General features: G+C 52.9%; 6 protein-coding genes across 6 annotated transcripts; 4 read left to right on the forward strand and 2 right to left on the reverse strand.

The window, feature by feature from the left end:
- Window positions 1–39: 39 nt before the first annotated feature.
- On the forward strand, window positions 40–1,579 carry J4E85_011269 (uncharacterized protein; the record flags this gene model as incomplete). The annotated part of the gene is made up of 3 exons (XM_051475472.1): window positions 40–234; window positions 287–1,028; window positions 1,083–1,579. The coding sequence occupies 3 exons, from the start codon at window positions 40–42 to the stop codon at window positions 1,577–1,579; spliced, it is 1,434 nt and encodes a 477-aa protein (XP_051320760.1).
- A 439-nt stretch (window positions 1,580–2,018) lies between these two features.
- J4E85_011270 (uncharacterized protein) lies at window positions 2,019–4,308 on the reverse strand (the record flags this gene model as incomplete). The annotated part of the gene is made up of 2 exons (XM_051475473.1): window positions 2,019–4,202; window positions 4,288–4,308. 2 exons carry the CDS (start codon window positions 4,306–4,308, stop codon window positions 2,019–2,021), a joined length of 2,205 nt encoding a protein of 734 aa, XP_051320761.1.
- Window positions 4,309–4,767: 459 nt separating this feature from the next.
- J4E85_011271 (uncharacterized protein) lies at window positions 4,768–7,009 on the forward strand (the record flags this gene model as incomplete). Its single annotated transcript, XM_051475474.1, has 3 exons — window positions 4,768–6,386; window positions 6,437–6,575; window positions 6,629–7,009. 3 exons carry the CDS (start codon window positions 4,768–4,770, stop codon window positions 7,007–7,009), a joined length of 2,139 nt encoding a protein of 712 aa, XP_051320762.1.
- Window positions 7,010–7,575: 566 nt separating this feature from the next.
- On the forward strand, window positions 7,576–8,667 carry J4E85_011272 (uncharacterized protein; the record flags this gene model as incomplete). The annotated part of the gene is made up of 1 exon (XM_051475475.1): window positions 7,576–8,667. One exon carries the CDS (start codon window positions 7,576–7,578, stop codon window positions 8,665–8,667), a length of 1,092 nt encoding a protein of 363 aa, XP_051320763.1.
- Window positions 8,668–9,006: 339 nt separating this feature from the next.
- On the forward strand, window positions 9,007–9,956 carry J4E85_011273 (uncharacterized protein; the record flags this gene model as incomplete). The annotated part of the gene is made up of 2 exons (XM_051475476.1): window positions 9,007–9,859; window positions 9,937–9,956. The coding sequence occupies 2 exons, from the start codon at window positions 9,007–9,009 to the stop codon at window positions 9,954–9,956; spliced, it is 873 nt and encodes a 290-aa protein (XP_051320764.1).
- A 2,658-nt stretch (window positions 9,957–12,614) lies between these two features.
- J4E85_011274 (Type I Iterative PKS) lies at window positions 12,615–20,484 on the reverse strand (the record flags this gene model as incomplete). Its single annotated transcript, XM_051475477.1, has 3 exons — window positions 12,615–13,787; window positions 13,837–20,241; window positions 20,293–20,484. The coding sequence occupies 3 exons, from the start codon at window positions 20,482–20,484 to the stop codon at window positions 12,615–12,617; spliced, it is 7,770 nt and encodes a 2,589-aa protein (XP_051320765.1).
- Between the last annotated feature and the right edge of the window lie 189 nt (window positions 20,485–20,673).

The raw sequence follows: 20,673 nt of genomic DNA on the forward strand, positions 1-20,673 counted from the left end.
CGCCCCTACCCCTCGCCTCCCTTCTGGACAGTCGTAGCTATGGATTCCGCCTACGATCACATCCAGGAGGAGAGCTATCCGCAGGACCCCACCAAGCAGTCCGCCAGCGGAGATAACACCCACCAGGAGACGACCAACAACTTCAACGCCGAGTTCCAGGATGCTTACAAAGCTATATCGAGCAGCCCATGGGCGGCGCGTCTAGGAGGATTTCTGGGGAATGTGCGGAAGCAGGTAAGACAGGCGTGTGGAGTCAATGTACATCTTCTGACCATGTGCGGTGTAGGGCGAGCAATACTACGACAACGCAAGCAAGCAATATGCGCCACAGGTCAAGAACGCCTCCGCCAGCGTCTCCAACATCATCAGCCACGCGCGCAAGATCTCCCTCCAACCCGGCGACGCCTCGAGCTCCAAATCTGCATCCACCTCCCAAGACGCTTCCACCGAGAAAGCGACCGAAGACACAGAAGCCCACCCCGACCGACCCGAATCCCTCACCGCAGACATTGTAAAGGAGGCAGAAGGCATACTATCGCGCTTCCGCTCCGAAGCCGCAAAACGGCTCAAAGACGTAGAAAAAGCCGAAGACGCCGCCGACGAAGCGCTCCTCAAATTCGGCAGCAACATCCGCAACTTCCTCCGCGACGCCGTCACCATCGCGCCTCCCGAAGCCGGTTCGCAAGCCGCCAAAGACGGCGACGTGCTTTTCGAAAGCAAAGACAGCAGCGGCAAGAAGGTCGTTCACGCCACGCGCTTCGACGCCCAACTCCACGTTATCCACTCGACGCTCGATTCCTTCCTCAAAGACCCCGCGAGCCCGGAGTGGGAGAACTGGAAGGCGGGCTTTGATGTGGAGAAGAAGACGGAGGCTATCGCGAAGGATTTGGAGAAGCATGAGGAGCTGAGGAGTGCGATGGAGAAGTGTGTGCCGGAGAAGGTGGAGTATAAGGTGTTTTGGTGCAGATATTATTTCTTGCGCCATGTTATTGAGAGTGAGGAGCAGAGGAGGCGGGAGATGCTCAAGGGTATGTTGGATTCATGACCTGGGGGAAAGGATAGTAAAGCTAACATGTGAACAGCATCTACACCCGCCGCCGACGAAGAAGTAGCCTGGGACGAAGATTCCGAAGAAGAAGACGATGATGACGATGAAGAAGAAGAAGATGACGACGAAGACGATTCCTCCGAAGAAGACGACTCAGACGACGACTCCGATGACAACGCCACTGTTACTAAACCTACAACTAAATCCACCACCACCGCCGCCGCCCCATCTACCTCTACCACAACCACAAAACCCGCCTCCACCAGCACAACCACCAGCACCCCCAAACCCCCAACCGACCTCGCCGCCTCCGTCAAAACCCTCAAACCCACAGACGACGCTAAACCAACACCCGCGCAACCCCGCCGATCAAACGATGAGAAGAGCGTGGCTGATAGCGACGCGAGTTATGATCTTGTTTCTGGGACTACAACGAGGGCGCCGGGGAGTCCGCAAGACGGCAAGGATGGGAAGGAGGGGAAGAAGAAGGTTGTGGCTGAGGAGAGTGATGAGGAGGAGGACTGGGAGTAGGATGTGTTGTGAAGGGGTAAGGGGTGGAGATGGGTGGAGGGGTGGAGGGGTAGGGGCATGGATATGTGAATATGAATATGAATGATATGGGGTGTTTTCGGCGCGATGGGATTTTGTGTTTTGGTTATTTGTTGTGTCTTGGTTTGATGGGTATACGTAAGGTAGGGAGATACTACGATGATAGTGCACTTATGTGAGATATCTTACTTTTTGCTATCCATGGAAGATTTGGTGATGAGTGCTCGCTTCCTATGCTACGCTATGTTATACTAAATTCAAAGTGCATTTTAGGGACAAAAAGACAAGTGGTATCTAGAACGCCATTCTGATGCTGGAAATCGCTCGCTCTTTCTAATTCGACCATTGAATAATCTGCACGCCCTTCCTCATGATACTCTTCTCTCATCGTAATCGTAGTCTCGTCAACTGCGAGTACTTTCTAACCCGGCCTAGCCACACTACTAGGCGGCGTATCAAGCGGCACACTCCCCGTACGCGGTATCGCTGTGTTATTGCTTGACCTCCGCGAGAAGTTGGGCTGTTTCATCTGATTGAGATGCTGACCCGGTTGTGTCGTTGCTCGTCTGAGAAGCGGGCTTGGCGAGGAGACGTTACCCAGACTATGCCTTGCGGTGTGTGAGATCTCAGTAGAAGAATTTGAGCGAACGGTTGGGGTACCAGGTGTACTGCCTCGCGACCGCGAGTACGGCGACGAACCGCGCTGACCGATGGGATAGCTATCGTAGTCATAGCCTCTGCTGTCGTTCGCGGTTGGAGTATCAGTCCAGCCGTCCCGGTCGTGGTCGTGCACTTGCTCGTGTCCGTGTTCGTGTAACTCGTGCTCTAGGTACTCTTCTCCTCTCCTTTTGATCGGACTTTCGTCGTAAGGATCAAATCCTACTCTCATCCTCGCCTCCCTTCTCACTCGTCGTCGTAGCTCAGCATCACCACCGGCGCCCACTGTACTGCTATCCGAGAGGAAGAAGTTGAGGAACTCATCTGATATGGCAAGATGCGAAGATTGCTGGAATTGCTGGAGCGCTGTCAAGCGGATTAGCATTTCCAGAAGCGAGAGCGAAGTCTTGATAGCGGGGAGAGACGTCGGTGCTTGTTGCTGGTATTGTGGAGTAGGCGCAGAAGCCTTCTGCGGCGAGGGTATCATCTGATTTCTGGAATTCGGTTGTGGGGAGGTGGGTGTACCAGGCCGGAGATTGAGGTTGGAGAAGCGGCCGAGGAAGTCGGGTGGTGTTGGTGTGGCTGCTGGGGATGGGGGAGATACGTCTTCAGTGAGGTCCTCTGTTTCGTCGATCTCGGAGTCGGTGGACGGATCCTCCGTGTATACTTCGAATGCCATCCACTCCAAGTCCAGCGTGGGAGGTAGTCGCCAGGGGTATGTAGGCTGCTCGGGCTCTTGCGGGGTGGCCTCTTGCGGAGCGGGCTCTTCAAGGTGCGGTGTCGACTCGCGTCGCAACTGCTCTTCCAACTCGGTTTGCTCGGGGTCTTCATCATCAGCAACGGTATGTGACTCGTCCGACTCATAGCCAGGTTCCTCGGCATCGCGCTCCATCATGCGGCGTGGCGGTGCTGCATTGACGTCTCGCTTCAGCAGCAAGATGGGGTTGTTGCTTTCATTGTCGGAACCGATGTTTAGTATCTTGCCCGTGTCGGCGTAGAAGATCTTTGACACTTCATGTATGGGTATGATCTCACGGACACCTGCTTGCTCGACACCATCATATGGTCCTGGTTGAGGTTCGCCGTCTTCGAACTCATGCATACGGCCGTCGTCTAAGTCTTCAACAATAAGCAGCTGGTAAGCGAACTCTTGCAATACACTGTCGGATGGGATATGAGAGTGTTTAGCTTCATCAGCTCGACGACTGTCCAGCCCAAAGGGCGTTGGGTAATCATAGACGTTATCCAGTGGAACTCGCATCAACGTAACACGCGCCTTATGCATGACCTCCTTCCATGTTGTCTCTCGCACGTCTTCTTCATGAGCTCGATGCGCGTAACCAGCGAACAACATGTACATGGAGAGTGTGAAGGTGGGACCAATTTGCTGAGCCCTGGGCTTCGATGCGCAATATTGCATGTCGCCCGAAGTGAGAAAGGTGCTCGCCTGTAGGAGCCGTGATGGCGATACAGTAGCTGGGAGCGTAGTTGAGAGACTGGTACCGGATGTGGTGATCGCTAGATTGATCAGTGGCACAGCGTCTTCAATCCGCTCCAGCAGCCTCTTCATCTCTTCAATGATGATCTTGAGCTCGACGTCGTTTTGGTCGCGTGACTTTGCTTTAGAGCTGCCTCTTCTTGCAAGCTGCTCTTCAGCAACGGCCTTCTCGACACGACTCCCTAAGGTCTGGATCTCCCACCGAAGAGATTTGGTAAGACCCACTGCGGACTCAAGCGAGGTATTGCCGCGTGCCGCAATCAGTTCGATCATATCGATTGCTGGCGAAATGATCTTGATCTTAGAGTCGAGTCTAAGTTGCAGAGTAGCGAGTTCCTGCTTTTCTCGACCATCGACCGTCTTCATCAGTCGGCCGCATTGCTTGAGCGCATAGTGGCTGGTGATTGCTATGCCGCTTCGGATCGCATAGCTCATAGCCTGTTGGGTGACCTATCACGTGTCAGTATAATTCAAGAATACGAGAAGATGACTCCTTGTCAGTTATGACGTGTTGGGAGTCAAAGCATAGTCATACCTTTGCTAAGATTGCCTCCATCTTGCCCTATGGGTTGGGCTTCACCCTTGTATGTGTGGAAGGGGCGGTTGATGAAGAGGTTGGGAGAGAGGAACCATGAGGTCAGATATCAGGCTGCTGGGGAACGCAACCGGGATTAAGTGCGGCAAGTGACGACAAAGTGAATGTTTGAGGCTGGTGAGTGCCTTTGTTGCTGGGCGCCCTGGCCAATGTTAGGCAGCGAGGCGTTGAGTCAGCCCCACACAGCCACCCAAAGCAACCCCGCCAAATCCTGCGTGGGCAGCAGCGACCCGGCACATTTTCACTTTTCGCCGACGACACTCGACGCCCGTCCGCTTATATACCTGATAGTCGCTCCCTGGCCGCGGGTCGACTTCACGCATTCTCCAATTTACGAGCGACTCGACCGCACAAAATTCGCACGCCGTCGCACTACACCACCCCGACGACACGACCCATCCCCGCGAGACCGACGTCACCATGGCCGACAGCTGGGAGCAAGAGGAGGAGCGCCTCGCGCAGCAGGCGCAGGGCATGAACCTCAACAACACGCCCACCTTCACACCAGGCGCCCAGACATTCACCCCGGGCGCCAGCACATTCGTCCCCGGCCAGGCCTACGGAGGCTACCAGGGCTACAACCAGTACGGCCAGCAGCAATATGGCGGTTACAACCAGTATGGTGGTCAGCAATACGGTGGCTACCAACAGCAGCAAGGCTACCCGCAATACGGGCAGCAATACGGCGGCCAGCAAGGAGGATACCCCAACTACGGACAACAATACCCCCAGCAACAAAACTTCCAGCCCCAGCAGGCGCAGCAAGGCCAGGCGCCCGTACGGATAGCGAAGCGAGGCGACACCGATATGGCTGGCTCAGAGGGTGCCGCACCCGCCGAGGCTAAGAAGGAGGCGCCCAAGGCAAAGGTTCTCTCGATTGGTGGCGACAGCGCGCCCAAGGCAAAGGTCCTCTCCATCGGAGGCGACACCACAACACCAAAGGTCGAGAAGGCAGGCGGCACCAAGGTCCTGAGCCTGGGCACCCCCGCCGCTCCATCGGCAGCGAAGGAGAAGGCAGACAAGGAGAAGGGCACCGCTGAGGCCGGCACCAAGGTCACCGCTGCAAAGGCCATTGAGAAGACTGGAGAGCCCACCCCGGCGTCTGGAGGCTCTGGCCGAACCTCGCCAACACCTTCCTCTGGCCGCAACAGCCCGACACCGAAGGAGAAGGCTGCCGAGAAGGCCAAGGCACAGGATGTCGAGAAGGAAATGGACGAAGTCGTTGATGAGGCCACCCTTGCCGAGATCTACGGAAAAGAGCACGTCAACATCATCTTCTTGGGTCACGTTGACGCAGGAAAGTCCACCCTCGGCGGAAGTATTCTCATTTCCACCGGCATGGTCGACGAGCGTACACTCGACAAGTACAAGAAGGAAGCCAAGGACGCTGGTCGTGAAACATGGTACATCTCGTGGGCGCTTGACTTGAACAAGGAAGAGCGACAGCAGGGTAAGACTATCGAAGTCGGCCGAGGTTTCTTCGAGACGGAGAAGCGACGATACTCCATCCTGGATGCGCCAGGCCACAAGACATACGTACCAAACATGATCAGTGGTGCCTCGCAAGCCGATGTTGGTATTCTCGTCATCTCTGGACGTAAGGGAGAATACGAGACAGGTTTCGAGAAGGGTGGACAAACCCGAGAGCACGCCATGTTGGCCAAGACACAGGGTGTCAACAAGATCCTCATCGTCGTCAACAAGATGGACGACCCTACTGTTGAGTGGTCAGAGGACCGTTTCAAGGAGTGCACCAGCAAGGTGGTCATGTTCTTGAAGGGTCTCGGGTACAACCCCAAGACAGACATCAGCATGATGCCAGTCAGCGCGCAAACATTCACAGGTATCAAGACCCGTGTGCCCAAGGACCTCGCTCCCTGGTACGACGGCCCATCTCTGCTCGAATACCTAGACAACATGCAAGCGCTCGAGCGTAAGCTCAACGCGCCTTTCATGATGCCCATTGCCGCCAAGTACAAGGACATGGGTACCATGATTGAGGGCAAGATCGAGTCTGGTATCATCAAGAAGGAACAGAAGTAAGTCACAGTGTTACATGCTTTGATCTGCTTTGTACTAACGATATCAGGTACCTCATGATGCCCAACCGACAAACCATCCACATCTCCGCTTTGTACGGTGAACAAGAAGAGGAAATCCCAGGCGCGACCTGCGGTGACCAGATCCGTGTGAGGCTTCGGGGTGTTGAGGAGGAAGACATTCTGCCTGTAAGCAAAGACCGGAAGATCGTTCTTGATTGCTTGCTAACTTTGATGTTCAGGGATACGTGCTGTGCTCACCAAAGCGCCCCGTCCACTGTGTCTCCCAGTTCGAGGCCCAGGTCGTACTGCTCGACATCAAGTCTATCCTGACAGCCGGATTCAACTGCGTGCTCCACGTCCATGCCGCACAAGAAGAGGTTACCATCACCGCACTGCTGCACAAGCTGGAGAAGGGCACTGGACGGAAATCGAAGAAGGCACCGGGTTTCGCTACCAAGGGCATGAGCATCATCGCGCGCTTGCAAATCACCGGTACAGCTGGAAACATCTGTGTTGAGCGATTCGAAGACTACCCACAGCTGGGACGTTTCACTCTCCGTGACCAAGGTCAGACGATCGCTATCGGCAAGATCACCAAGCTCATCACCGACGAGGCTTAAATGGTCGATTAAAGTACGCATGATCATTCCAAGAGAAGGCAGAGGAGGAGCAGGATATCCGTTTTGACGAAAAGCTGTCGCCATTGAGGCAACATAGCCTGAGGCTCCACGGCGTTTGGACGCAAGGCTAGCATAGACCGAGCATCCGAACAATATGATGACGAATATTCTTCCAACTATGCACATTGATGTTCTTGTCGTGGTGATGTGCATGTATGGATTCCAGGGCTCGGAGATAGGCGTCGCGGGACAACTCTGAGACAAGCCTTTTAGTGCCGCAATCAACAGCAACCTTAATTGACCTTCCGAGTCAGGAAGTTTGATGCATGTGCGCGGAGGGTTAGCTGGACGCACATGCAGAAGTCAATGACGTCACGACGCGTCTTCCAGTGAAAGAGCCTCTTCGCGTAACAATCCCGAGGTCGCGACACAGCCATGTATAGCGAGGCTGTGCTTACGTCATCCACTCCCGCGGCCAAAGTTTTCGACTGTCACTCAAGCAATAAACCTCACCACCACCACGAACGCGCGCACACTGCGCAAACCTCCCTCGCCCACCCGCCACGATGCAGGGCTTCAATATGGGGCGGTACTACCCGCCCGACGCCTCAAACCCACCCAGCTTCAACAACTCCTCCCACCCGCTCGGCAAACGCGCCAACAAGATCACCCAAGGCATCCTAACCGTCCGCTTCGAACTCCCCTTCGCCGTATGGTGCAACCACTGCACCCCACCCGCCATCATCGGCCAGGGCGTCCGTTTCAACGCCGAAAAGAAGAAAGTAGGAAACTACCACACCACACCAATATGGAGCTTTCGCATGAAGCACAGCGCGTGCGGCGGGTGGTGGGAGATACGAACCGATCCACAGAACAGCGAATACGTGGTCGTTGAGGGGGCGCGACGGCGCGACTATGGTCCTACTGTGAAAGAAGATACAGCGGATGGCGAGCTGAAGTTCCTGACAGAGGAGGAGAGGCAGAAGAGGCGGGACGATGCTTTTGCGAATCTAGAGGGCAAGATGGAGGATAAAGGGATCGAGAAGAAGAATAGGGAGCGGGTGGAGGAGTTGTATGATAAAGCGGAGGTTTGGCGGGATCCGTATGATGTCAATGCGAAGTTGAGGGAAGTGTTTCGTGGGAAGAGGAAGGTGTGGAAGAAGGAGGATAGGCATAAGGAGGGGATGCAGGAGAAGTTTAGTTTGGGGATGGATATTGTGGATGAGACGGAGGCGGATAGGACGAGGGCTGGGCTTGTGGAGTTTGGCGCTGCAGATGTGGCTGAGGGTGGGTCGTTGGAAAGGTTATCGTGGAAACCGCTGTTTGGGGAGGCGGAGGTGGATGATAAAAGGGATGGGGAGTCGGCGAGGAAGACGAAGAGGCTCAAGGCGGAAGTGGCGAGAGAGAAGTCGAGGCTGGGGTTGCAGCAGACACTGGTGGGCAATACGAGGGCAGTAGTTGATCCATTCCTGAACAAGGAGGCTCCAGCGACACCGAGAGTCAATCTCGGCATACTAAAGAGGAAGAGAGACCCTGAGGCGAAAGACCAAGTTGAGCCCCCATCAACATTACGTCAACAGGAGGAGAAAACGGACACCGCGGCGCTGACGAAGAAGCCGGCCTTGCTCGGGGCGTTGGTGGGATACGACTCGGATTGATCGCACGCCTACGCATTGATTGATGCCTCACGACACTACTCTTGCATTTACTGGCGTTTGGGTGAAGGAGCATACGATACCCCATTTCCTTTTCATTCACTATCAGCAATATACGCGTACTGGTCTTCTGCTGCAGGTCGACTTTCACACCTACTGCGGTCAGGAAGCTTCACACAATGACATCAGCTTACGTTCACCATTGCAGTCGCCCGCTTGCTGTTGATTTAACACAATTTTGAAGGTTCCTGCATGGCCTTTACTGCTGGTACAACCCTGGAAGTTACACTCGCCAATCTTCCACATCGTCAGCATCTGGCCAACATCAAATCCTTGGCAATCATGAGTTCAACACAAACCCACGCTGATGACACACTACAGGTAACTACTGGGCACTCGCCCAGGGGTATCGGGGATCTACCACCAGAACTGCTTCTGAAAGTTGCCGACTTCGCTGCAGTCACCGATACGAACTCCAAGAAAGTTCTCTGCAAGCTCTGTCTAGTCAAGCCTCTCAACCCAACCGCGACGGAAGCGCTTTACGCCAACATTCATGCCGGTGCCGACTTCAACCCCGTCCTTCTCATACGAACCCTCCTCAGCCATCCCTCTCTCGCCGCCCTGGTACGCTCGCTCAAGCTAAATGCAGTCTGGAACGGATATCGGAACCAGAAGTACCGAATAGCGGTATTGAACAGCGATGACCCCAACACCCCTCCAGTAACCCTCGAAGACTTGCAGGGTTTGACTACAGACCCCGTCGTTAAACGGTTACTACAAGCTCCAGATGTTCACTTCGGGGCTGCAGCGTGTGCATTGCTATATTTCCACGCGCCAAACATACATACGCTGAAGTATGCCGTGGAAGGCCACTACCGAAAACTCAAACTCCCAGAGCTCTCCATCATGGTATCTACGCGGCCATGGGAAATCCCCTTTCTACCCTCCCCGCTCTTGGCGACACCACCAACCTACAACCTCCTCAAAAACGTCACCATACGAACCCCCCACATAGACATCGACCGCATCGCAAAGCTACTCCAACTACCCAACCTCTATCAACTAGAAGTCTGGAACCTGCGCGAACTCCAACCCCGTCATGCCTGGCACTGGGACGCCAACCTATTCCCCGACCACACATCCACGGTCCGGCATCTCACTCTGCGCGGCGGCTACCTCCACGTCGACGTCTTGAGTCTGGTGATACGATGCTGCAAGTCGCTGTCCCATTTTGCTTATCACATGGCGCGGAATCATAATCACCGGTTTCAGCTCTGGACGAAGTTCGATAGGCCGACGACCATTCATTTCGGTGTTGTGGTTGATGCGCTGAGGAAACATCGGGAGACGCTGCGGCATCTGGCGCTGTATAATACGGGGGCGACGGATAGGCGTGTGGCTCCGAGTTGGATTCCCGCGTCACTCGCTGACTTGTACAAGCTTGAGAGCTTGTGTGTGGATGCTAGTGTCGTCTTTCCCCGTTCCTCATGGGGCCATCTCAAAGACCTCCTCCCCGCCTCGCTCAATCGAATGCATCTACTGCATACCTGGTACGACTTGATGACCGACTGCGTGTTTGTCAGTGGTGCGTTGTATAAGATGTACGACAGGTATTTGTTCCCTCATCTGAGCTTTGTTGAGATGGAGGTGAACAGGGAGTTTTGGCGTTGGGCGGAAGAAACGGAAAAGGAAGATGAGGGGTTCGTGTATAGGGCGAGCGCTGTTAAGGCTTTGAGAGCGAAGGGAGTTAGGGCTGTGTATAAGACTCGGGAGGATAGAGAGTACGCGTGGGAGGTTGTTCGGGGGTGGTACGGGGAGTGATGGGGAGTGATGGATGTGAGCAGGCGGAGTGAATTGGTAGTAGGAGACGGTGAGCACACCCCGAATTCATACGCTCTATTCCGCTTCATGGTCTCCTGCTTTGAACTTGTCGAAGACGCCCACGCTTCTTTATCTTGAGCTGCAATACATTGGTTCTACCACTTGGATCGGACTTAGTGAGAGTGACGGCGCTAAGCGCCCCTTCCTCTTTGGTACCTCACCAGAAGATTCTGCGGACTTTTGTGTCACCGTACGTCATGAGCGCCCGAGCGCAGCAGGCACGAACTTCGCCACCCGCCAGTATATAATCTGCTCGTCCCCCGCCACCCTTCTTCTTCTCTTACACCACTTCTGGCGTTTACAGTTACGGAACGCTGCCTTCTTTTACACAACTCCTCTTACATCCCGCTTGTACAGCCTCTTTGTAGTGTAGAGACTTGAGCTGCGAATTAACGTTCGCGACCTTTAGGGAGGATCGGTTACAATTATCTACACGTTTTCACTCTATTACCTAGGCTGCTACGGCGGCCTGCTACTGTTTTTAATCTAAGAACAGTGGCTAAACTTTTTTTTGTAAGTTTAATTCTACCTATTTCTTCTTCTTGCGAGATACTAACAGCTTTATATGTTATAATATTAGCTTCTACTTTTACTACTACTCGCGATAAGCTTATAGATAAGAGTAATAGAGAAAGTAAGTGTTTACTAATATAGCAGCGCTAGACTACTATATATTCTTCTTATACTCTTTTTATAGTTAATATATTCTATCTAGAAAGTAGTTATAGTAAAATTATCTAGTATTAATAATAATCTTACACTAATATCTTTATCTAGTATCTATTTAGAGTTACTATATACGTCTTTTATAATCTATATAGAAGTCTACTAATTTAGACTTATTATATTAATCTAGAGATTTACTACTCTTTCTAGCTATTATTACTAAAGTAGATTAATATATCTAGAGATAGCTATAGTAGCTATAAATAAAATTAATAATTTACTAGTTATACTAAACCTTAATAGAGCGCTTAAAAGGTAAGATCTTAAGAATATAGCTAAAGAGGTTTTTACTCTTTAATTTAATAATAGATAGAAGTTAGAGATAGTTACTCTCTAAGATAACTAGGCCTATATCTAGAAACTATTTTCTAGTTAAGATAAGTATTAGAGATGTCTTAGTATCTAGTAAGATCTTAATAAAAAGAACTATATTAAACTTATCTATATCTAATAGCTCTAGAATATACTAAATATTCTTGCTCTAAAAGGCTATAGAGGTAATAGTAACTAGTTAAGGCTTACTAATATATATCTTTATAAGCTTCTAGATAGCTAAGCTATAAGTTTATATAGTAATAAAGACCTTTAGCTAACTAGTCTAGAATTTACGCTTCTTCTTAGCCTTTGTATTAGCGTACTTAGTGTAAGTAAGGTATAGCTTCTTATCTAGATTAGCACGCGCGTACTTTACGATCTTATACGCGGCGTAGTTAGAAACGTTAGACGCGGAGATAAAACTAATTAGTCTGTTAAACTAACGTCACCTACATTGTATTTATCCTAGTGACTATTAATTTCCCTGAAGAGCGCTTCATCGACAATGCCAGCTCCCTCGCGACGCAAAATGCTCTCCTCAATCTACTGCGGGCGGTTCTTCCGCGCCCATATGGCGAACTTCTTGGAAACTGCGTTAATTCCATGGTTAGATTGGCCGCTGGGAAAGGCGTGGTAGTGAGAAGACATCGCGATAGCATGTCGTGCTAGACGACTATAAGGACCTTGGTGGGTGCTGAACTGGATGGGAAAGATGGACTAGGTAGCTACAAATGCGCCTCTACCTGTCGAGATCTATGTTATGTGACTGCGAGGTGAGTACAGTGGTGGAGGAGCATAAGGTTTGTTCGATAAGTTCGCTGTGAGTACCTTCTGGATGCTCTGTAGTCATAACAAAAAGCATCAATATAATGCTATATTTCCTTCCAAACGAAACGAACGCACGATTACTTGCATCAACAATGAAAATACATATGAAAGCTAAGAGAACATGTACCAGTCCAACGCCACCGTCCCACTCAACACACTGTTTTAGCGCCACCTCACCAAGCAAACCCCCCCACCACAGCCTACACCCCACCCAACCCCAACCCCAACTTCCCCACAACACCATCCACCAACCCCCCAATACTCGCACTCTGCAGAATCTCAAACACACTAACCGTAGCTTTCGTCTCCCTTTGAATCCAGTTCTTAATCTCAACAGCCACCAATGAGTCCGTCCCATAGCTGCTCATCGAACGCGTGGCATCGAGTTCCGATACATCCATCATCAGACTGCGCGACAGCTTCTTGAGCAGCGCCGCGAGGATGAATTCCTTAGCTAGCTCCGCAGACGGACTGGAAGAAAGCTGCGCGGAAAGCGAGAGCGATGTAGTCGTCGTACCATCATCTGACGATTGAGCAGGCGCATCGATCTTGAGATGCGGGCGCAGGTACGGCAAGTGACTCAACACAGGATCTCGTGCGAAGAACGGCTCTTCTGCGTCGGTCAAGCTACTAATATCGAGGTCTGAATCAAGACCAGTGACGACATGTCCCATCATCGGTTCGCGGATACCCAGCTCGATCAGCGCCAACATCTCCTTCTCCTGGATGTGCTTGAACTCCTGGACTTGCACTTTGCGGCCTTGAACCTTCTTTTCAACGACATAGCCCACGTCGCCGACGATACCAAGGTCGATGGCTGTAGCTGGCAGACCGAGCGCGTTGCGGTATTTGGCTAGTGCGACTTGGTAGGCGCAGCCTGCGGCGTAGTTGGCTTGACCGGGGTTGCCGATAAAGGAGTGGAGAGAGGAGAGGAGGACGAAGAAGTCGAGTGGCTGGGATAAAGTGGTCTCGTGGAGGTTTTTTGAGCCGTGGACCTTGGGGAGGATGGTCGAAGTCCATTGATGTGAGGTCATTGTGCTGAAGAGGGAGTCGTTGAGGGTCATCGCGCCTTGTATTATACCCTTGATCGGTGGGAAGGAGCGCAGGGTTTTGGAAAGAAGGTTGGAAAGGTCGAGTGCGTCGGACACGTCACACTTCAAGATGGCAGTGCGAACACCCGAGGCGTGGAGAGATTCGACGAATGCTTGCGCTTCTTCTGATACTGCACCGAAGCGGGAAATGAATATGAGGTGTTTCGCGCCGTGTGTGACGAGCCATTGCGAGATGCTTCGTCCTAGACCGCCTAGACCGCCAGCGAGGAGGTAGGAAGCTGATGGATCGAAGGAGGTAGCGGGTGGGGGTCTCTGGGCAACCTGAAACTTGTTAGTCGCATCTTCAACATCGACACGAATAGTGGCTTACAAGAACTTGGTCGTTAGCCTGCGGCACCATTACCACCTGCTTATTGTGACTCGCATCTTGCAACATCTTGACAGCCTCGTTCAGCTTGGACCAAGGCAAGACATTGCCAGCGCTAGGTTCGAGTGCCTTCATCTCGGTGGCAGCGCTCATAGCCCCATGGAATGCTCGACTCGCAAGCTTGGGCTTCTGCGCATACAGCAACGCCATATCGACCGACGAGAAGGATGCGTTGCGGCCGAATGGTGCCATTTCCAGTCGACCAGTCCCCGGTGCATTGAGGTTTACGAATCTGCCAAAAGGCGCGATGCAGCTGAACGTCGCTTGCAATGCCTCGCCAGTTAGGGTGTTCAGGATGACATCAACACCGCGGCCTTTTGTCGCGCGCCGAAGCGCAGTGACAAACTTGAGATCGAGGCTGGAAAAGATACGAGCTTCCTCAATACCATAGGTCTTGGCAAGGTAGATCTTCTCTTCGTCGGATCGCACGGTTGCAAAGATCTTTGCGCCCGCTTTTGAGGCCGTCTCGATGCTAACTTGGCCTACGGGGTCTGCGGCCTCGTGGATGAGAACGGTTTCGCCGGATCGTAGATGCGCGACGTGATTGAACGCATAGTGAGCAGTCGCATGCGCCTGGGGCAATGTAGCTGCGACTTCAAAAGCCATGCCATCGGGAATTGTGTGCGCAAAGGCTGCTGGCACGCGCACTTGGGTGGCGAACGTGCCTGGATACCATGCTACCACTCGATCGCCAACCGAAAGGTCAAACACTCCATGGCCAAGCTTTGTGACGACACCCGCACATTCTTGTCCAAGCTTGCCATCGTAGTCATCTCCATCCAGCATCTCGACGTCGCTGGAGCTGAGCCTTGTAGCGCGAACCTCGATTTCGACCTCGCCGGCTTGCATGGGTCGCGCAAAGCGCACATCCTCTTCGAATACGGCCACGCCTGATGTGCTTTTGTTGACATTGCTGAGTTTAAGTGGACGACCCTCCTGGAGTACGCCCTCCATCTGCGGCTGTAAAGCTGTCGCATCAGTCCGACCAACCAGGAACTCATTCGACTTCTCATCTTCAATCGCACGCTTGATGCTAAGAACACCACCCTGCTCGAAAAACTCGCTATCGAACAGACCAGCGCTCTTCTCAGTACTGAGCTGCTTCTCATAGATGCCGAGAAGCAACTCGGCGACCCTCAGAGCAGGTAGATTCGTCCTGGCATCCAAATCGACTGTGACGCACTTGAAGCTCTCATTCTCAGCTCGCAACGTACGCGCCAGGCCTTGGAACACGGCCAGTTCAGGACGTTCAACATCCGAAGACGCCGCGCCTCGTGTGACCCAGATCAGACCCGCCGATGCGTCGGCGATGTGTTGGAGGGTTTTGATGTCTTCTGAAGTGGGATCAGCCAAGAGGGGCTCTTCAAGCTCGACAAAGCTAACGCAAATGGTACGAGCGAGATCTTGTTGGCCAAGCTTGGAGAGTGTCGCGAGCTGTGCTTGGAAGCCAGATTTCTCCAGTCTACTCTTGAGAGCCAACGGCAGGTCCATCCTACTCATTCGGATGCGTGAGTCGGCACATAAGATAACGAAGCGAGGTCTTTCTGGCGGAGTAATCACACCGTTCGATAGAGTCGGCTTTGCTTCAGCCGCAGTCGCAATCATCAGCCTTGTACCCTCCTCCAACGGATCCAAGACATCTGGACTACTTGCTTGAAGAGTACTGAACCCCGTGGATCGCAACAAGTTCTCCCATTGACTCTCAGTGAGCAGAGGTCCACCAGTTCGCCATTCTTCAGACGCATTCCACCATCCAGGCAAGGTGCCGAAGATGACTGAAGCAGCGAGTAGACGATTGGTCATCTCAAGAAGGATAAGTCTACCTCCTGGTCGAAGAAGCTTCCGCGCATGCGTCATGGTACGGTGCATGTCTGATGTGGCGTGAAGTACGTTCGCCGCAACGATTACGTCGTAAGAAGCTGGCTTGAAGTCTTGCGTCTCTGGATCGTGCTCGACGTCCAGCTTCTTGAACTTCATGAACTGTGCAAAGTCTTCAAACTTCTCCGCGGCGCGCTGGAAGAAGTAGGATGAGATGTCCGTGTAGGTGTACGACTTCAAGCGAGGGTATGTGTGGAGGTCTTCGCAGCCGCTCAAGCCTTTCAATGTCGGGACTGTCGCGCCGCCGGTACCAGCCCCAATCTCGAGGTAGTCCAGATTGGGGTACTTGTGCGAAAGCATAGTAGTGTAGCGTGAGATCTGAGCATATGTGTTTGGCATGCCAACAGCGGTAGTGTAGTAGTCTTCAAGCAAGTTCTCGTGGGTCATGAGGGCGAGTGGCTCAACCTCCTTTCGGAAGACGGCTGGCAGGGCCTCACCGACTCGGACAAGAAGCTTTCCATCGTAAGCCGTCTCGTGATTGCGGTAGTGTTCTACCATGGTCTCAAGCTTCGATGCAACTTCCAGACTGTGTAGCTGCTGCCACTCATCTGTCTGTTGAGGATGCATCTTCGTTAGCACCGCATCGCGCAGCTCGCATAGGTTGCGATAGAACTTTTGATGGTGTGGCAACATTGTGGGTTTCTCGTCCGCCGTGACTTCTTGCAGTGCCTTGTCGATGAAGTAGTAAGAAAGCAGCTCCAGCTCTCTGACAGTCTTCGGACGGTTATCTGGTTTCGGTGCTGCTTGCAGTTCGCGGTTGAGATGCTCACGATCGATAAGTTCAACGTCTGGCTCCCACACCGCCTTGTAGCAGTGCTTGGGTGGTGATACTTGCTCCTCAGATGCAGTGTTAGTATTGATGGCGACGAACTTGAAGCCGTCCATGAGAACAACTGGCTTCAAAGTCATCGGGTCCAACGCGAATATGTCGCCAGTAGCTTGTCGTGAGCCGCAACGTTGAGCATTCGCTACGACGTTGAGATGGTCACCGATCTGGGCTGCTATATCGGCGGAAACGGAAATCTCTTCGATATACGTAGGTACCATGGCGCCCTTCAATTGCTTGAGCTCAGGACCACCCAGCGCAGCCAGACCCAGCTGTAAGAAGGTGTCCAAAGTAGCAGGATGTAGCAGTCGGTCATACTCATATCCTTTCGGATTGACAGACTTGGTGTCAGTGACCTCAACCACTCCGGCAGCTTTACCAGGCCTCCGACTGTCGACGCTGATCTCTTTAAGACCCTGGAACATCGGTCCGTACGTAAGGCCAGTGGCGTCAACACCGCGGTAGAATAATTGAACGTCCATCTTGTCTGCGCCAGCTGAAGACGAGGCGTTCCAATCCTTGACACAATCCTGAGCGAGCTGATCGTCCGAGGTAGTTTGACCTGATACCGAGACTAAGCCACGGCAGTTCTCAACCCAACCTCCATCTGCAGTGTAGGAGAAGATACGAAAGTCATGCCAGATCTCCGAAGATGACCCATCTGCGCTGGTGTTGCATTTCATCGACAAACAAGTCTCCACCCCCTCATCAGCTTCCGGTACAACGAGCGCTCTCGAAATATTGACCTCGCGAAGTCGATATTCAGCCGCACTACTAGCACCCTGCGGCAGGAAGGTAGACGGGGAGATCTTGCACATCTGCCGACACGCCTCAATAGCCATGCACAGATACCCACACGCCGGGAACAGCACATCAGACTGAACGACATGATCCCGCAGCCACGGCTGCTCGCGCAGGCGCATAAAGTTGCGGAACCTGGGCTCCATTGGGTTCCAGTCGTTGACCGGTGCGCCCAAGATATCGGTCCTACCAAACTGTCGGAAACGGTAGTCTCGGCTAAGGCGCGACTCCCACCAGTAGCGACGAGTGTGGTTCCAGGGATACTGGGGCAGATCGGTGAGCACGGATAGTGGCTGCTTGGGTTCGTTCGGGAAATTGATGGCGTGCAGATCGATCGGATATCGGTGGACGAATAGTTGGCCGGCCGCTTCGAGTGCGGTAACATCTGCGGGTTTGTTGCGGATCAGAGTGGAAAGATACTGTATCTGCGGTTTTTGATCGAATGTAGCGTCGAGGATTTCTTTGACTGGAAGTTTGAACAAGGCGTGTGGTCCAACTTCCAGCAGAATGTCCACAGCATTCTTGCCATTTTGTGAGTCCGAGGTACATAGCTTAGCCAACGCTCCAGAGAAGCGGACGCTGCCGACGAGGTTCGATACCCAGTAGTCGGCACCGAGCTGGTCTGGACTGATCACGTCTTCCGTCACGGAAGAGTACATCGTTATCCGCCCATTGGCCTTGATTGTCGCAACCTTTGTCTCTTGGAGACGGGCAAGATACTCCTCCGCGATTGCCTGCATGTGATGAGAATGATACGCAGTATCGACTTGAAGCAGTCGCGCAAAGACGCCTTTGGTTTCCAGGACCTTCTGCAAGTTCTCAATGGCAGCAACATCGCCAGAGATGGTGACGCCGCGGGGACTGTTCACACAAGCTACAACAGCTTTACCGAGGCCGTCAGCCAACTCCGCAATCTCGGTCTTCGCATCATCTTCGGATAGGCCAACCGCCATCATTCGTCCCTCAAGGCCCATACTCTTGACTTTGGGCGACAACAAGCCTCGGAAGTATGCGACAGTCATCGCCGACTCAACGCTCAGAGCACCGGTGGCATATGCAGCAGCAATCTCACCACTGGAGTGGCCAACTACACGCTGCGGACAAATGTTCCACGATGCAAGCAAATCCACCAATGCTATTTGCAGAGCAGTGCAAAGTGGCTGGCTAAACGTTGCTTCGTTGACCCGTGAGTTAGACTTGTCCTTCGACAGCTCTTCCATCAGTAACCACTCTGCACCTAACCCCGTCACGACAGACTCGCATCGTTGTAGGCTCTTCCGGAAGACTGGGTAGTGGAGTAGCTCTCTGCCCATACCCCACCACTGAGCACCTTGTCCAGTGAATATGAAGCCTATTCGCGGTGGTACTGCGCCACTAGCGGAGCTTGGTCGTACTTGCTGCAATCTAGTTTGCAGATCGGACTTGTCCGTCGCAACAATCGCGGCGCAATAGGAAAGTTGTGATCGACGTTCGCACAAAGTGTACGCCAGATTATCAAGTAGCTGCTCCTCGTTGAAGACATCCTGACGTTGAAGATGTTTCGACAAGTCCTGGCCCATCTGGACAAGACCTCGCTCATCGTTGGCGGACTGGAGGAAGAGACGCGATCTTGGTGTGTTGCTGAAGGATTCGTCACTCATAGGGCTGACGAAACCCGAATCGTTCCTTCTGTGACGAGCCGAGCGATGATACCGTTGAAGAAAGTGATGTGCATCGTCAAGAATGACGTGCGCATTGGTTCCACCGTAGCCGAAGGAGTTCACGCTTGCGCGCCGCAGACCGTCAAGGGGCCACTCTTTAGGCTCTGTGGGCACTTCGACCCGCCATCCTTCGAAGTCGATCGCTGGGTTGCCCCGTTGAAACCAGAGATTGGGTGCGATCATACCCTTCTCGACGCTTAGAATGGCCTTGATGAGTCCAGCAATGCCGCTAGCTCCCTCCAAATGGCCCATATTTGTCTTGACCGAGCCAATGGAGAGAGGAACGACTTGCTCGGTTGTCGCAGAGATGCGGCGGGGACGGCTTGTGGCAAACACCTCGCCAATTGCTCCACTTTCTATAGGATCACCTGCAGCCGTTCCTGTGCCGTGCGCTTCAAAGTATCCCGTCTCGCTTACGTCGATCCCTGCCGCACGATATGCGGAGCGTATAAGGTCGACCTGCGCGTCTTTCGAAGGCATCGTGATGCCAGGCGTTCGTCCGTCTGAACTGGCAGCCGTGCCGCGAATGATGGCTCGAATGGGGTCGTTGTCGCGTATAGCCAGATCTAGTGGCTTCAGTATGATTGCGCCAACACCTTCTCCTCGCGCATAGCCATTGGCTCGATCATCGAAGGCGTGCGATATCGAGTCTGGGCTCAGGAAGTGCATGTCGCTCATCTCGATTTGAATGTCAGGACTCAATATGAGGTTGCTTCCTCCTGCGATCGCCATGGAGCTTTCACCAGTGCGCAGGCTTTGGCACGCCAGATGCACTGCAACGAGTCCACTGCTGCAGGCTGTATCTATGCTCACACTCGGCCCCTTCAGGTTGAAGAAGTAGCTCAGGCGGTTCGAAAGCATCGTTTGCGAAGCCCCAGTTGACTGATACTTGGGTGCTAGCTCCATGTCTCGCCGTTGCATCTCCTCGTAGTCTTTTGTGAAGCAACCGACATAACATGAAGTCTGGGATCCGGACACTCGAGCTAGTGGCGTTCCTGAGTTCTCTAATGCCTCGTATGTCACCTCTAGCAGTAATCGCTGCATGGGGTCCATGGCCATGGCCTCGGCTGGCGATATCGAGAAGAACGGCGCATCGAAAAGCGAGACATCTTCAGCGAGATAATGCCCGCCGCGGTTGTTACACTTAGATTTGGGTCAGCAAAGCGGTCCGTACGATAGATAGCGTAAGCTTACCGTCCCGAAACGATCCCCATCGGGGTTGTAGAATGCATCAACGTTGAAGCGGTCTAGAGGTACTTCGGTGCGAGCCGACTTCTTCTCGACCAACATCTGCCATAGTTTCTCGCCGTTGGTAACGTCGCCTGGGAATCGGCAGCCAAAGCCAACAATGGCAATGGGCATTGGCTTGGTATCTTCATACGCCATTGTCGTGAGAGATCATGAAAAGTGTTGAACTTTGTGGACGACTTAGCACGAAAAGATGTTGAAGCAAACGCAGCTGATCAATGTGGCCATTGATAAGATGGCATCGAAGAGGCTTCTAAAGGTAGGATCAGGAGAGCCCTTGTTAATCGACACGAGATACCCCCAGACGAGGTTCGGCGATGAGGAGCC

Source organism: Alternaria conjuncta, assembly GCF_024043145.1.
Source record: "Alternaria conjuncta strain BMP 0040 chromosome Unknown scaffold_32, whole genome shotgun sequence".
NCBI classification, from domain to species: domain Eukaryota; kingdom Fungi; phylum Ascomycota; class Dothideomycetes; order Pleosporales; family Pleosporaceae; genus Alternaria; species Alternaria conjuncta.